This window comes from Thamnophis elegans, chromosome 6 (assembly GCF_009769535.1).
Source record: "Thamnophis elegans isolate rThaEle1 chromosome 6, rThaEle1.pri, whole genome shotgun sequence".
Lineage (NCBI taxonomy): Eukaryota > Metazoa > Chordata > Lepidosauria > Squamata > Colubridae > Thamnophis > Thamnophis elegans.
In genome coordinates, this window is record NC_045546.1 from 24,474,937 (window position 1) to 24,493,162 (window position 18,226).

At 35.6% G+C, this 18,226-nt stretch overlaps 1 protein-coding gene across 1 annotated transcript in view; it reads left to right on the forward strand.

The window, feature by feature from the left end:
• B3GLCT (beta 3-glucosyltransferase) overlaps window positions 1-18,226 on the forward strand; it is an 86,420-nt gene that overhangs the window by 34,788 nt on the left and 33,406 nt on the right. Inside the window, 4 exon segments of the mRNA XM_032219982.1 lie at window positions 5,170-5,281; window positions 7,896-8,032; window positions 11,310-11,373; window positions 17,077-17,208. Of these exon segments, the coding sequence (XP_032075873.1) occupies window positions 5,170-5,281; window positions 7,896-8,032; window positions 11,310-11,373; window positions 17,077-17,208 (445 nt within the window).

The window sequence follows — 18,226 nt, forward strand, 5'->3', positions numbered from 1 at the left end:
ATGAAGGAACATACACTTTGTAAGAAAATGTTATCTTTGAGTTTTCATTTGAGTCATTGAACATAATAAATTTAATAATTTAATAATTATTTCTACAGTATCAATTATTTATTTCTACAGTATACAGAATATTAAGGAACATTTTTTGACCATATATATCCTCAAATATATTTATACCATAGAGGTCTTTAAACATAATACCACTTTATAATGCCTTGGTAAGGCCACACTTATATGCATCCAGTTTTGGACGCCACAATGTAGAAAAGATATGGAGACTCTAGACCCGTATATATATATGTATATGTATATGTATATATGTATGTATGTATGTATGTATGTATACATACATACACATACACACATACACATACACATACACATACATACTTACATACACACACATACACATACATACATACATATACATACATACATACATACATACATACATACATACATACATATATGCTGGTCTTGTATTCGGGTCTTTTCCCATATAAGATTGAGATTGTCTTGGTAACGTTTCGGCGAGGTCTCACTCACCATCTTCAGGCTGGGTTTTGGGCTTAAAGCGTGGTCGGAGCTGCCGTCTTTCTATAAATCTTGATGGGGGTGTGTGGAGTGCTGGCTTTGTTTCAGTAAGTGGAATGATTGGTTTTGTGGTTGTATCATGATTGGTAGATTGGTGCTGATTGGTGCTGGCTGTGTGTCCGTTGTTGTTTCGTGTTGTAATGGCCTGGGTGGTGGGTGGGGCTCGTTTGTTGACTAGGGCTGGTTTCCAGATGTCTGGTAGGCGGGAGATATCACGTTTATTCATGTTGTGGGGCTGTTTCTCTATTTGGGTTTAGGTTTAGGTTTATTCAATTTATATGCCACCCTTCTCCCAAGGACTCGACATTAAAAGAAACACATAATACAAAAGTTAAAAAGAGATTAAATTTCGATAGCTTCCATAAGTATTCTCTTGTTGAAGTGTTCAGTTTTGGAGATTAACTTGGTTCCTTCAAAATTAATTTCATGTCCTGAAGCTTTAAGGTGCTGGAAAAGTGAGAAAGTTTTTTCTTTTTTTCTTATTGCATTCTTGTGTTCTGCGATGCATGCATTTATTCTCCTGTTCGTTTGTCCTATGTATGTTGCAGGGCAGATTTTGCATGGTATTTCGTAGATTCCTTGGTTTTCTAGCTGGATTTTATCTTTGGGGTTTCTTAAGATGTTGGCTATTTTTTGGTCAGTGTTGAAGACTGTCTTGATATTGTGTTTGTGGAGAGTTTTGCTGATTTTATCTGTGGTGCCTTTGATGTAAGGGAGGAGGGCGATGCCGTTATCCTGTTCTGTGTCTCGGTTTTTGGGGGAACGCTGTCTAGGTTTTTGAAATACATCATATGCGAAGTTGAAGCTACACTTACCAAAATCAACCCAGATGAAACCAATAAAATCAGACTTGCAGTCACCAACATCCTTTGCTCCAGTAATTCACCAAGAAGCAACTTACAACAACAAGAAGAAAAAGCACTCACCAACCTGAGGAAAGACAACAACACAATCATTCTCCCAGCAGACAGAGGTAACGCCACAGTGGTGATGACTATCCAACCTACTCCAAGACCCTGCTTACAAACTTCTAAACACACACCCCACCACCTACCTGGAAAAAACCACCAAATCCAAACAAAAGTCTCTCCCATCAGTGAAGAGATTCAGCAAAGAATCATCCCCAGAGAGAAATCTTCCAGATGCCCCAAACTCTATGGCCTCCCCAAGATACACAAAGAAGGAACACCACGCAGACCCATAGTCAGCTCCATAGGCTCACCTCTACAGAATCTTGCCAAATTCCTCGCCAAACAACTCCAACCCTTTGCAGAATCCATCACCTCACATGTACAAAACTCACTCCACTTCATAGAAACAATAAAGAAACAAAGCCTACAACCCAGCGACCTCGTGAGCTTCAATGTCATATCCCTCTTCACCTAAGTGCCTATAAAAGAAGGCTTGACAGCTATCCAGAACAAACACAACCCCCCTAAACACATCCTGGACCTGATCAACCACTGCCTAACCAACACATACTTCATCCATAATGGACAAAGATACAAACAGATAGAAGGAGCACCCATGGCATCACCCCTCTCACCCGTCATCGCAACCTTATACAAGGAACATATTGAAACTAATGCCTTAGATAAATCTGAACACAAACTCTGGCTTAGATATGTTGATGACACTTTTGTAATTTGGCCACACAGGAAAGAAAAACTGGACAACTTCCTCACACATCTCAACAGCCTACACCCCAAAATACAATTCACTACGGAAATAGAAGCAAACAACCAAGTTCCCTTTCTGGATGTCTTAATTTACAAAAAACCCAATGGCTCCCTAGGACACACTATCTACCGGAAAAAAACACACACCAACCACTACTTAAACGCACAATCCCATCACCACCCTGCACAGATCAACTCTGTAGCCAAGACTCTCATCTCTAGAACCAAACGCCTAGCTGACAAAGACCACCTGAAAACTGAATTATATACTCTCACAAATGTATTAATCTCCAACGGATTCCAAAGAAAAATAATTACCAAACTAATCCAAGGGGAGATTCTCCCAAAAATCGAGACACAGAACAGGACAATGGCATCGCCCTCCTCCCTTACATCAAAGGCACCACAGATAAAATCAGCAAAACTCTCCACAAACACAATATCAAGACAGTCTTCAACACTGACCAAAAAATAGCCAACATTTTAAGAAACCCCAAAGATAAAATCCAGCTAGAAAACGAAGGAGTCTACGAAATACCATCCAAAATCTGCCCTGCAACATACATAGGACAAACGAACAGGAGAATAAATGAACGTATCGCAGAACACAAGAACACAGTAAGAAAAAAAGAAAAAACTTCCTCCCTTTTCTAGCACCTTAAAGCTACAGGACATGAAATTAATTTTGAAGGAACCAGGTTAATCTCCAAAACTGAACACTTCAAGAAGAGAATGCTTACGGAAGCTATAGAAATAGAGAAACACCCCCACAACATGAATAAATGTGATGATACCTCCTGCCTACCAGACATCTGGAAACCAAAACCTAGTCAACAAACGAGCCCCACTCACCACCCAGGCCGTTACAATACGAAACAACAACGGAAACACAGCCAGCACCAATCAACACCAATCTACCTTGCTGAGACGTTGCCAAGACAATCTCAATCTTACACGGGAAAAGACCCGAATACAAGACTATATATATATATATATATATATATAATTAATAATCCATGTAAATGAACATAAAATCACATTTGTAAACTTCTGGTCTATAGTACATGAGTTGAAACAGAATGGAATGCTGGAAGTGCTGTAGAAATTATAAGGAAGTCCAGCTAAATGTAAGTTGTTTATTTTATCAGTGGACACATAGAAAGTTGGTATCCCATTACACTATTTTTGTAACTAGCTGTTGTGCTAGAATATTATGCTTCCCCTTTCTAATAACCTTCTGTAGACTATGAGTTTTGGCAGCTTCTCCATCATTTGCCTAATCCATGCTCCTAAACATTAACAGGAGTCACTCAATCAGACAGGTCCTATAATAAACAATTATTATGACTTTCTTATCCTTTTAGTGATAACAGCACATCCCCTCTGTTTTTCAGGACTGTCACCCTCCAGAGATTGAGAGGCTGTTTCTTCTGTAGGCATTACTGTATTTCTTTGCTGTTGAATATTTTCAATAACTCTTGTTTCTCATTACTCTCTCATCCATGGGCTAGCTGTTTTGTTAATTCTTGTTGTAACATTCAGTTTTATAGGTTAAAAACTAAAGTCCACTTTTCTGTGTGATAACTCTTCAGATATTTGAAAACTACTGTAATATTTCTTGTGAGTCATATTTTGGGGGCTAATCATATCCAGATCCTTTAACACTTTCTCATAGTACTTCATTTTCAGACTCCCTTCCCCCATCATCTGGGAGAGGGAATCCTCTGAACTCACTCCAATTGTTGTCTTTTTTAAACTGGTGCTCGGAACTGGGCAAAATACTCCAAATGCGGATGGAGGAAAGTAGAAGGAAACACTTACGTCTAGTGATCTGGGCTTTTTGCTTCCTTTAATGCACCCAAAATAACATTTGCCTTTTTAGCAGCTGCATCACATTACTGGGTCACATTTCATTTTTGTTCAATAAAGATCTACTATCTGTTTCACTTGTGCTCTTGGCAAGTTTTTGCCCCGCAACCTATATTTTGCCTTATATTTTTCTTAGTCAGATGCAGCGTTTTACATTTCTCCCTGTTGAATCCCATTCTATTCAATTTTGCTGAGCCCTCAAGCCCATTTAGATCCTTTCAAATCTTTCCTGTTTTATCTAAACTAGTAGGAAACTCCTTGAAGATTTTTATCATCTGCAGCTCTTATAAATTTTCTTCATCCAACTTTACTGATAAAAATGTTGAACAGTTGATTCCATGGAAACTGACTGGCTGCCTCATATAACTTTGACCATCTCTACTTATTTACAAGGAAATACTGTTGTCATAACAGTCAGCAACACAATTCCAGTGTGGGAGATGGCATTTGGGCTGTTCAGATGCATATGTCAAACAATCAATATAATTTGCCCTAAAATGGGTGAAAATAGCACCAACGGTAGAAATATTTTTTTTCTTTACAATGGGTTTATATATCCATGTATAGTTCGGACAAAGCAGTAATCTTTTTAACATCCATGAAGCTACTGAAATGAACTTTTCTGAAGAGCAGTTGGTGAATTCTTCATTATTGCCATTTTAGTCTATTTCACTTTGAATTGTTTATATTGATTTATTACTATTATTTCATTTGACCTTGATGATTAATTTTATGTATTTATCAATGTCACTTTTATATTTTGTCCTTGCATTTATGTAAGTTTCATTACTTTAAATTACTTACTTTTACCATAGATATTTTAACATTGCAGACCGCGGTAGTCCTTTTTTTTTAAACTGTAAATCACCAAGACTCAATATTGATTTGGTTTTTAATAAATAATATTATGTCCACAATCAAGAAAGATTATCAATATAAATATTTCCTAATATCAGCAAAAATACTTGAATCACCGAATTCTTTCTAAACCATGTTTACAATAAATAAAACACATTTTTTCTTTCAGGTTTTCTGTTTCATACAGCAAAAACTCCTCATGGATTTTTTTCTGTGAAGAGGATACAAGAATACAGATTGTAAAACTACTGAAAACACTTAGAAGATATGACAAATCTAAGGTGATATTTTTTAAAAACGATTTCTCAGTGTTTGACTCAAAAATGTACTATAATGTGAGAAAGAATCAAAAACTAAATTAATTTGCACTTTGATAAAGCTATGACTCTAATAGATGAGAAAGCAGTTTTCTTCTTATTTAACATGCATCATGTCTAAAACTTAGACCAATATAATTAATGATAATAAATTATATAGTGACAGTTGCATTATATTACAATTACAGTTTTATATCAATATTGTAAGAATTAAATCTCAGTTATCAAGATCTATTCATTATAAAAGATCAAAACTACTATTGCATAGAATTTTTTTTAAAAAGTGTTTAGAAAGAGCTGAAATATAGAAAGTTACATGTTATTTTACATCTACTAGTAAAAAATAGTACAAGACATTCTAAAATAATAATTATTATATGTGTAAATATATCAACAACATACTGATAGGAATAATTTTAAGAACACTAGTTAAGCTTCTCACCTTAGTTCATTTACTATTAATAAGGAATTGAGATGTTCGGAAATCTTGCACATGTGTGAAAGTATTATTTCTGAGTTGTTTCTTATCTATGGCTAAAATTACATTTGGTCATGGAAATATTCTTCCATAAAGTTAACACATATTAATTAGCAGTGTAGTTCACACGTATTCTTATAGTGTTACTTAGTTGCAACTAGCTGAAGGCTGGGAATATGCATAGCATAGTAAACATATTTCATTTAGAACAGGGGTGTCAAACTGGCGGCCCACAGGCTGGATGCGTCATGCCTAGGCCGCCCCCACCTCAGCTCCGCAATGGGAAAAAAGCCATGAAACATCACGTGATGGCAATGTGACACTGCAAGTTTGACACATGTGATTTAGAACAAATGAGCCCTAAACCCAGTACAAGTGGAAGAAACATACAATACAATTTGTGTCTGTTACTCTAAGTCAGGGGTCAGCAACCTGTGGCTCTGGAGCTGCATGTGGCTCTTTCATCCCTCTGCTGTGGTTCCCTGTCACCAGTCGGCTCCACAATTGATAGGGCTTTCAGTTAGGACAGGTGGAGGAAAAAGGATGCTGCACTGGGAGGAAACTCTATGGTGGGGGAACCGGACTTCCAGTCAGCTCCAGAATTGAATGGGGGGCTTCCAGTGACGACCTTTGTGGCGCTTTGAGTATTTAAGGTTGCCGACCCCTGCTCTAAGTTGATATTTTCTGTCCTCATAAAGAATATTGTTGAGTGAAATTAGTTTTTCCTGGGGGGAGGGGGATAATGTAATAAGCATTTAGAGAACATATTTAAAGAAAGAGAAAAGTACTATCTTGAGAAATTCAGCAATTGGATTGAGGAAAATCTTTTAACAGATTTTTATTCTTACCTGATTTTTTTTTTTGTTCCTGGTTTTCCCCTATCCCAAAGCAGGTATTTTTGGGATGGTTTGGTGGGGTGGGGTGATTTAAAAAAAAAAAAAACTTTGACTAGCTTTCTGTAGATTAGATAGCAGTTAGCCTATACTGTTTCCTCACCTACTCTTGCAGCAGGGCCTTACCCACATATAAGCTTATCCTTTGCTTTAGGTTTAGAATGATGTTGGAACCATCTGTTTTTCCACAAACAAGTCCATGTGACTTGTTCATCAAAACGTATTTTTTTAAAAATTGATTTGATGTATGAACATATCAAGTAAGCAAAGACTTATTTGTTATCTTGGTTAAAAGCAGGGGTGGGTTCCTGCCAGTTCTAACCTCTGCTATAGAAGAGGTTCCACAAATCTACCGTGCCGTTTAGAACTGGTTCTAGCTCCCTCCCCCCGCCCGTCCGCACCACGCTTGCCCCACCTGCCACTCAATGATTGGCTGGCTCACCAATCGCCCCGCCCACCTCTAAGAGTCCTATCTAAGCCTTGAAGTCTTAAAGCTGTCAAGTTTGAACATCCCTGGGTTTTTTTTTCAAAAGGGTTAGAGGTGCAAGGGTCTTGTAACTTGACAGCTTTAAGACTTGCGTGCTTCAAATGCCAGAATTTCTGAGCCAATATTTTTGTTGCTAATCAAGAGCATTGTTAAGTGAGTTTCACCATATTTTACAAGTTGGCCACGCCTGCCCAGTCACATGACTGCCAATCCACTCCCACTCGGTCACATGGCTGGCAAGCCACTCCCACTCAGTCACATGGCCAGCAAGCCACTCCCACAAAGCAGCCACACCTACAGAAGAGGTTCTAAAAAATTTTAAAACCCACCACTGGTTAAAAGTTAGTTTTGTCTCCCATCCAATTTTGCCTACGCAAACCTAGACGTTAATTTTGCTGAAATGCCACCACTAATAGAACCTCCAATCAACATAACGAATGGTGAAAGATGCAGTGAACTGTGGTTCCTCCATATCTGGAAGGTCACAAGTTTCCAAACCTTCACAATTGGTTTACATGTTTAAGTTTGATAGATGAAGCATTAGTATGATTTATTATACAATTAAGGATGCCTTTACTCTCTGTGTGTTCGTTCACTCGAATAAGTGTATAGAGAAAAATACAGTCTTATAAGGTTCTGTGGACCATGTAATAGATCTTCAGGATCTTAGTGAAGTTAAATTCACTAAGTACATTCAATAATATTTCTGTTCTCCCGCAGGAATTTTTTTTAGGCAAAGCATTACATGATGATGAATCTACAATTATCCACCATTATGCCTTTGCAGAAAACCCTACAGTTTTCAAATTTCCAGATTTTGCTGCTGGTTGGGCACTTAGTATTCCACTTGTAAAAAAGTAAGATTGCACAATGTAATTTATTATAAATTGTTTTACTGAATAGTTGGTGTTCTTAAAATGGTTTGGAGAAGTGATGCTGTTAAACATTAAAAGTCTTTCCATCTTGGTGTATATAAAAAGTACTGAGAATCTCTAATCACATATCAGCTTTTATCTCATTTAAAACATTTAAAATCCAGTTTCATATACCATATAAGTTACTATTCCACAAATATGTAGAATCAATATATATATATATATACATACATATACATATACATATACATACATACATACATACATACATACATACATATATATATATATATATATATATATATATATATAACTATTTTACATCTTTTATAAGTTTATGGAAGTGATCAGCAACTGATAAATTTAAACAATGAACTGTTTAAACTGTAAAATTGTATAATAGGTATTACATGACTTGCACAGCAGAACTGTTAGTGCTTTGATCCTGTGGCCTAATTTAGCAGAAAGCTGAAGGAGCATAAAAGTGAAATGATAGGATCAATATCCTGCTCAATTGAATCAGAAATGTAGAAAAGAGAACAGGGAAATGTAGCTTCTTCATAGAAAAAAAGTGAAGGAAAAAGCAATGTTAAATAAAAATGTTGCCTCTTCACGATTGACCCATCGTTTGTTTTTAATTTCATTTAACTTGGGTTACAATAAAATGGAACGTTAGACATAGGATGGAACCCAGAGATGATGGGTGGGATAATACAGTCAGACCTTCCTCTTCTCTGCTAAGTATCATGGTTTGGTAGATGTCTTTCCTATTGGCTGGTGATGTGCTAAAGAGAAAGAGAAGGCAGGAAAGCTGACACAATCAGCAAATTACTTAGGTTACTATTATACATTGCCCATGCCTAATGAGGAGAAAACTATTTGGCATGACTCAGAACAAAGTCAATAGAGGCAAGTTAAGATTAGGCAGCAGAAACAGAACGTTTTATGCCAGTGTAGTTTTATGTGAATCAATGAAAGATGGCTACACTTCAACTCAGCTTTGGAAAATGGTCCAAAGAGAATTAGAGACTGGTGTTACCACAATATTGACAGGATTACAGCATGTAAATGTGGAAAAACAGAAAAATAGACATTATTGGACTTTACAATATGGCAGCACAGGTTGAAGTTAAATTCAGAATTTTTATAGTAGTGTTCCTCTGATGCCCAACTATAAATCAACATAGCAAGATTGCTATACTCATGTTACAGTCTATCTCCAATAGAAGCATTCTGTCAGGCAACCAGAGGCATCTCCATATCAAACCCCAGGATTATAGCTGGATTGATAACCAGGGCTGTTTCGGTACAAAATCCAGGGTGGAAGATGATTCAAATAATCTGATACATAATAAAATGCAAAGCAATTGAAATGAAGAATTTAATCAAACACTTTAATAAGAAATGCTCACAGATAAATAAAAACTTATAGAATAGAATGTATTTATCAAATTTATATGACTGCCCATCTCACAAACAAATGATTCTGGGTATTAAATGGTTTTAATACAATATATGCAACATTATTATTATTATTAAAAATATTTTAAAAAGTACAAAGTTAAAAGAGAAAAAATATTGGATGAAGAATGCACATCAGAGATTAAACTAACAGATATATAATTTTATATAAAATATAAATTCTATAAAATGAAATGTATAAATATATTTTCATATTAAATTGCATATAATAATTTTAGTTAATATATTACTATTTTAATAACAGGAGGAAAAAGAACTATTGCAAAAGCGATCCATCAGGCCAGGGATTTGGGGAATATGAGAAGGAGCAACCTTGCTTTAATTTTGTTAGACATAAACTAAGCAGGACAATTGCTTAGACAGGTTTTCAAGATTTGGTTACACGCTACTTACAATAACAGTCTTTCCAGAAGCCCAGGTGGTCCATGTCTGCCTGCCTCACAGGTTTGAAAGATTAAATATTCAGTGAAAGACACAAAATTGAGCTTTATAATATAGTGTGTTTCATATTCTCCAACTCTGGAGCTTTGGCCCTTGTGATTATTTGGTAAAATTGTTCTCATCTGTTTTTCTACTTAACCTGCTTGAAGATTATCTTCAGTTATGTTGGGACTGCAATTCTCAAAATTCCTAGTGGGCATAATGAAATGGGAATTCTAGTAGTTGAAGTCCAAGAATTAAATAGTGCCAGGTTGGAAAGGCTGACTAACAGCAAAAGTATTTACCTGAGGTTTTGAATATTCCCTACTTACCTGAAAAAGGAATATTATTAACAACTAAGAGTCTTAGGTCCTGAATTTCTTATGGCTTAAATTTTCCAAGTTAATTTCTTATGGCTTAAATTTTTCAAGTTAGTTGACAACACTACTTTTTAGAAAGAAAAACTCTCTCTGCCATCATATAATCTGCTATTTTTTAATGGCAAGAATCAAAAACTCAGATGGCCAGCTATGTGTGTGTATGTGTGTCTCTGTATGTGTGTGTGAGCAATGGTGGGTTGCCAATTTTTTTACTACTGGTTTGTGTGCACTCCTGTGCGATGCTTCTGTGCATGCGCAGAAGTGTCTGGGCAGGTGGGCGGAGCCTCCCGCCACCACTAGTACCGGTTCACCAGATCTGGGCCGAACTGGGAACAACCCACCTCTGTGTGTGTGTGTGTGTGTGTGTGTGTGTGTGTGTGTGCATGAGAGAGAGAGAGAGAGAGCGTGCACACTGCCTTTGAGTCAGTGTTGACACTTGGCAACTGCCTAAACCAGTCCCTGCTGTTTTCTTGGCAAGATTGTGTGTCATTGCCTCTGTGCTAAGGATGAGAGAGAGTGACTGGTCCAAGGTCAAGACTAGAACTCATAGGCTCCTGGCTTGTAGCCTTATCTTATAACCACTACAACAAACTTGCTGTCTTGGTCAGCTGTACTGCCCATATATTAAAGCTGAAAATAGTTCATCAAGGATGGTTCATCTTGGCAGCTACTTTGGCTGCCCTGAAGGCATAGAAATAGAAGTTCTCCATTATTATTGGAACGGAGTAGGCATTATCTTTATTCTAAGCATTATATTCTGTGTTTCATGAATCACAGATATATATTTTTTAACCATGGTCACATTCTATCAAATAGTCATTGATATTTCATCCGTTTTACATTCGGAAATTGTACACTATATGCCATCATTTAAGGTAGGGTTACAGAATTACTATGTAATGGTTGGTAACTTCATTTAAAAAATTCTATGTTTTTGCACATATCCATATTATGTTTTTATTATTTTTATTGCTTAGGCTTGCAAGGAGACTGAAGAATGAACCTTTAAAGTCAGATTTTACAATAGATTTAAAACATGAGGTAAGCCCTTTCTGATTCATTTGAACAAAATTTACTTCATATAATCAGGTTCCAATCAATACAAAGAAGTTATATTAGTATTTTTGTTCATTATGTACAATAATAAAATTCAGATAACAAAGTATCAGTAATCTCATCTCTGGTAGCAATCCTATGTAGCCAAAAATCATATTATTGTAAGAGAATAGCTGATTTTTTTTTTACTTGGAGACCCACACATCTTTGCTGTAGTATAAATTGGTTTATTGATCCATGCTAGAGGCAAAAGCAAGTCTAAAAGTAGGTGAGGTTTACAACCCCTCTTTATAGAATTGTGTATTAAAAATACATTAGCTAAGAATAATTGCAAGTAGCAAGTAAAGGGATTATGAATACTGTGTATTTGTAGTCCCTGTCCTCTGCATGATGCCATTCGGTAACTCTTATCGACATACTGCTTTATTCATGAGTTTTTCAAAGGTGAAACCATGTCATATCATGTGCAAGAAGACAAATGAATGACTATAATTGACAACTCACTGCTGCAGGTGAGAAACTAACAAGATCCGTAACTCGTGAAGTGTGCTGTCTGCTAGGAGCACAGATTATTGATGGGACAGAACAACTTTCAATTATCTCTCCCTGCTTATCCATGTGGGGACAAATGATATTGCCAGGAGTATCTAAAATATCTAATGAGGAAGAAAGATCAAGCACCAGGAGCCTAAGGTGGTATTCCCTTCCATCTTTCATGTTCACGCAAAAAGGATGGGAAAGAAAAGAAGAATGCTGTTGATGAACAGTTTATGAATTGGTTTAGATACAGGAGATACAATTTTAAGGACTAGGATTGTGCAGAAATATGGATTTGAAAAGCAAAGAATGATTTAGTATATAAATGGATATACAATACATGTTGCTCCTATCAGGAATACTATAAGCAGTTGCACCTTTTCCCGGGATTGAATGGCTGCTCATGCATGTAATAAATCACATTTTGCCCTTTGAATGTGGCATAAGATGATAAAAGTCTAATAAAACTGCATTTGCTTAAACCCTGGTGAGCTTCAACAGAGGAAGGCTTTAGTTGGAATCCAAAGCAATTTGTGCAATGCAGAAGGAAATGGGAGTGTTAATCTAATGGAGGCCCTGTTAAAGAACTCAACCTTAAAATTAAAAAAGCAAAAAAATAATAATAATAATGCATGATCTTCATTGTCTATTGTTTTCAATCTATAAGAAATAAAAAGATGGGTTTGAAATGTTAATGCAAGAAGATGTATCTGATTTAGTAGAAGTACAAAAGACCCAGTGGGATGTCTCTGGGGATTATATTTCAGCAGCTGAAGGATATAATTTGTTCAAAAGGAACAGAAGCAAATGAAAGGGAGGAGGAGGAGATGAACTAAATATTAAAAGTATTCACACCTGCTCAGAAATTCAAGGAAATGAACCTGTCAAGAACATCTAATTAAAACAAGTAAAAGAATGTATTAAATTGCATTGTTGTTTATGTCTGCTATTACCTGCCCAAGCAAAAGGACAATATGGATTAAACTTTCCACAAGCAAACTTAGATCTTTCAAACAAGTTTCAAGTAGTGATGCCAAGAAAAATTAATTACTGACATATAATTGTGAGGCAAACTCTGCCAAGCTTAGTTATTTCAGGAAATTCCCAGCTTTTCTTTCTAAGGGTAGTGTAAGAGATAAAGTGTAGTTTTCTTGATTTGACATCTATCCTGTCAGGAAGAAGGGATCAAATGTGGAGCTAGCCTGGAATCATTGTGCAACAAAAGCCCCCCCTCTCCCCCCCCCCAGTTCCTTGGAGCCTTATCTAATTGTTCTCAGGAACAGGCTGTCAGACTGGGGAGATTTCTGTAGTATAGGCAGAATATAATAAAGTAGTTAGCTCAAACTCTGCACATACAAGTCTGGTTGTTTGTTTGCAGGAATACTGGACAAAAGTGATTGTATAAGGCTAAATTTCTTTATTTTAATAGAATTAAAGGCTGAGGGTAATTGAAGATTTATCCTGGACCAGTAAAGTGGATTTTAACAAATTCAGAACAATAATAAGTAGAATACAATGGCAGAAGATGGAGAAATGAAGCCATGATCATGTAGTTGCTAATAGTTCCAATGAGGTAAAAACACAAGACATGTTGCTGCACAAAATAACCATGAGGATTTAAAGGCAGGAAAAGCTCTCTGTATATGCCAGACCATGAAGAGAATTGTAGAGGTAATTCCAGAAAATAACTTCTAAGGACAACAAAATATTCTTATAATAAGATTTTTATAAGAGTTAGCATATCCAGATGCCAACAGATGACAAAGTGCTACTTTATCAGTTTTCTCTGAAGAGAGGATATATAGTCAAGCAGTTGGGAAGATGAAAATAAAAATGGGATTTATTATTTGGCTGTCATGAAACATGGCTACAATATATTTTCTTCCTTTAAATGAGTTTAAATTTTTAGGGCCAGATTAATTGATCTGAAGATTATCTGAATGAATTATATTTATGAGAAAACTTGAAGAGATGAAAACTTGAAGAGATAAAGTTCCAGATGATTGAAGAGGCTAAATGTTACTTCTGTCTTGGAGAATCGGGGGGGGGGGGGGGGAACAGGATCCAGGGAACTACAAATAATCTGCTATAAACAAACACTGAATCTGTGATACTTGGGAGGTTTATAGAACAAATTATGTAGTGATTCATTGTAAGCACCTTGAAAAATATGGTAATTACCAGTAAACTGTATTTTTCAGAAACAGTTGCCCAACCAACTTTTCTGATTAGACAATTTCTTTAGCAGGTTGCAGGAACACTATAAAGATAACTACCTTAATTTCAGCAAAACATTTGACAAAAACTCTGTGAAATTCCAAATAACAAAGTTAAGGATGTTCTGAATACATGAGAATTTACTAAATAAATTCTACTAAGTCGATACCAGGGTCAAAAATTGGATTCCAAGAGTAATGATTTGCTACAAAAACGGCAAATTTAGACATATTGAACCAGTATAATAAAAAAAAAACCAATAATTTCATTATCTTCTGTATTTGCCAAACCCTACCTTGTTCACAGTTATATACATCATAGTTTAAGAAGATTCAGACAAACTGAAATAAATTCAGGGAAGGGAAACAAGGATGATTTGTGTTCTATATTGAATGATTGAAGGAATTACGCATGGTCAGACTTTTTATTAAAAGGCAGGAGGATGATATAAAATCTTCAAATATTTGAAGGAATGTGACCGAGAAGAAAGCCAAGATCTGTTCTCCTTCATTTCAGATAACAGGATAAGGAATAATGGATTTAAATTATACGAAGGGAGATGCCACCTGAATACTAGGCAAAAAACCACATTAAATCTACAGTGAATTAATTTCCAGAGAGATGGTAATCTTTATATAACTACAAATTTTCAGGCAAATAGTAGGTAGCCCTATGAAATGAATGATTTAGCTTTGATTCTTCTGTTGAGCAAAGTCATAACCTCAAGATCCCTGTCATTTTATGATTCTTTGATTTTGCTCAAAAACTTCCTCAAAAATTCAATCTGATCCACTGTACCATAGAAAGGTTCAGGGTTTAGCAATGGTAATTCCAATGTCAGTAATCTCTACAATGGCCTCTTATGCATTGAGAATTCAATCCTGAAGGGAAGTAGGCAATCTTTGTAAATAAGGAATATTTCTGAAAAACAGCCTACCAGCATTTAGATCTTTCTTTTTCTTTTACGTACATCCTGTTCTATATCTTTAACAATGTAGAGATTATAGAAGCTTGTAAGAGCCATTAAAAATTCTTTTTCCCAAAAAAAACCAAGCTGAATTTATTCATGAGATATATGTTCAAACATTACTAACTTTTCTTCCTTTTATTGTCACACTTTATGGTAATAATAGTGTTATTAAAGTAAAAGGAATTGTGATTCACTCTTACTCAATACAAAGCATTGAAAAGTATTTGATGCCTCAAGTCATATTTTTCTTGATTTCCTCATTTATGTTCAGTGCTCCATTGCCTTGGATAGAATATAATTATTTTTAGTATTTTAATTACAATCCATATTTTTATTATATTCATATTTTTCCTGGCACATTCTGACTGTATTATGAATATCTTTAAAATTATTCTTTTCAAAGCCTTTTTTAAAGGAAGTGTTTCTGAAAATAATCTGAAATGGCAAACTCCTAATGCATTATAACCCAATCCAATTCTTCACCGTCAAGTTGCATTTGAATCGTTAATTATTTTCTAAAATGCTGCATGTTTTATATTACATTAAGAAATAGTAAATCATTCCACTTTCAGTATAAACATGCTTTTAAAGCAAGTCTCTTACTTTTATTATTTGATTGTTTGCCAAATGTATTTGAATGTTAAAAGTATCTACAGAGAAACAAACGCAACTCTGCCCTTTGTAACCCTCCCTGCCATCTGTTCTTGTCAGTCCTGACTAAACTTATTTTTAATTTGTGTTGTCATCTTCTCCACTTGGGAATAAACAATATTCACTAAGCGTATGTGCTGTTTTATGAGGTAACTTAGTAATACATGTGGTAAAATTAGTAAAAGGGCAAATTTGCAAATAAAGGAATGAGATACTGACTCCCTAGTTTGAAAAAACTTACTTCCTTCCTTCCTTCCTTCCTTCCTTCCTTCCCTCCCTCCCCTCCCCTCCCCTCCCCTCCCCTCCCCTCCCCTTCCCTTCCCTTCCCTCCCTTTATTTCTCCACCCATCTTATATATGTGACTCTGGGTGGCCTTCAAGATTAAAACCAAACAATAATAGAGGGAAAAAATAAGCATGCAAACATTGCAACAATTAAAACCATACCATATAGTCAACCAGAGAGCAAAATGAATTCATGTACAATGTAACTATTTTAGATTATATATATTGTATATATTTCTGAAAGGCCAGCAAGATGAGGGCCAGACTGACCTCTGCGTGGAAATGATTTTTCATAGGGCAGGGAAGCATTATGTGCTCAGTTTTCTTGATTTGTTCTTACTCTAAGGTTGGCTCTCCTCAACCCTTCTAGTTTTCCCTTTCCATATCTCAGAGAAACAAAACATTGTGACTTTTGTCCGGGAAAAAGGTCCAAAGAAAATATTGTTTCTGGGCATGTTCAAAAACAACATCTAAGGAACATGTCATACATTGATTCTTCTAATTCCAAATTGAGTCTGATAAGATTATAAATTTTATATTCCCATCTGTAGCTGTCTTATTGCCATTCGGACCATTGCTCTATCTATCATATTGCAGTGTCTAAAGCAGTGCTTTTCAAACTTGGTAATTTTTAAGTTGTGTGAACTTCAACTCCCATAATTCCCTAGCTACCATGTTGCCAAGTTTGGAAAATGATGTTCTACAGCGACTAGAATGGCTTGTCTAGCAGGGTATTTCCAGGCCTTATTGGAGATGCCAGGAGTTGTCTGCAGGATTATGTGCTGGAACTTTTCATATTTGCGATGGAAATGTTTCATTTTCCTTTGGTTGATTTTTATTTTAATTGAGAAGAAAACGGCACCTTTTTCTGCTTTGCATTTTTTTAAGTTTCTTAGAAAATTTCTAGGAAAAGTCAAGGGTTTATATAACATTTCTTGGAAAGTTGATAAATAACTTTGTGTAATTCTCTCTCTGATAATGTATATAGATAATGAATATTTACTTATATATGTGATTACATTTTGAAAGATTGCATTATATATATGGGAGAAAGGGAATGGACCACAACTCACACCGGTGCCTGAATTCTGTACAAAAGACTTCAACTCTCCTAATGGTGTTACCTGTGCCACTACATTCACCAATTTCCTCCCACAATGTGTAAGTACTTTCTGATTGCTTCTCCCGGTAGAGAATATAGAGAAAGTATGCTATTCTGTCACATATGTATCTTGTTAGATTTTTCCAAGTGGAGAACTTTACATGTATAAACAATTTGATAAAATTGAAGGAAAACGAAATGAAGAAAAAGAAATATGTCTATTTATACTGAAATTTGTCATTGGTTATGTGCAAATAGAGGTCATGGCCAACTTTTTTACTCTTCTGCTGTAAAAGTAAAGGGACCTTAGTTTTGTAGACAGTAAAAGGGACATTTGCATAGACTTTCCACACTTCAGGATAAATCTGTTTTTAGCATTCAACTTGCAACTTCTATCCATGCAGCAATTGTGGCTTATTAAATAGGTAATGTTACTGCTTCCTTTTGCTCATGCCCGAAGCTAGTAAAATGGGTGCTTTTCACTGCCTTTTCAGCATATATATCTCTATCTCTCTGTGTCTTTGTCTTTCTTTCCCCCCCTCTTCTCTCTCAATTATTGGCTTTGGTACAAATAAAATGCCCGATAACAAAGGTAACTTTTCAGAAAACATAATTAAATTGGGAGTGGGAAACATTACCAATCTGTTTTTTATAGTCAGTGTTAACATCATTTCTTGATTTCCCTTGTAATCGTGCAAAGAAATCTTATCTGATTTATTTTTTCAATCCATTCCAAAGTTGACATTTGCTTTTAAGGGGATTCATTTTCCCAAATAGCCTAGAAAACTGCAGAATTTGTTTTCTTAGATTCTTGGTACTTTTCTTCACATATACAAATAGATTGGGTTTTTTTTTCCCCTCAAGACATTTGAAAGGTCTCCTTGATTCACTATATCTAAATGCCATTTCATGCAAAGGAGGAGAAAAAGCAGTTTGAAATTGCACTGTTTGTTAATACTGCGACTGCAAATGTGTCTTCTGTATTAAGAAGATCTCTGGTATGTCTTTTATAATGCTAGCATTTTGAGTTAAATAACAATAAAGCAGAGCCAGATCCTATATGTGCTCACCTACAGT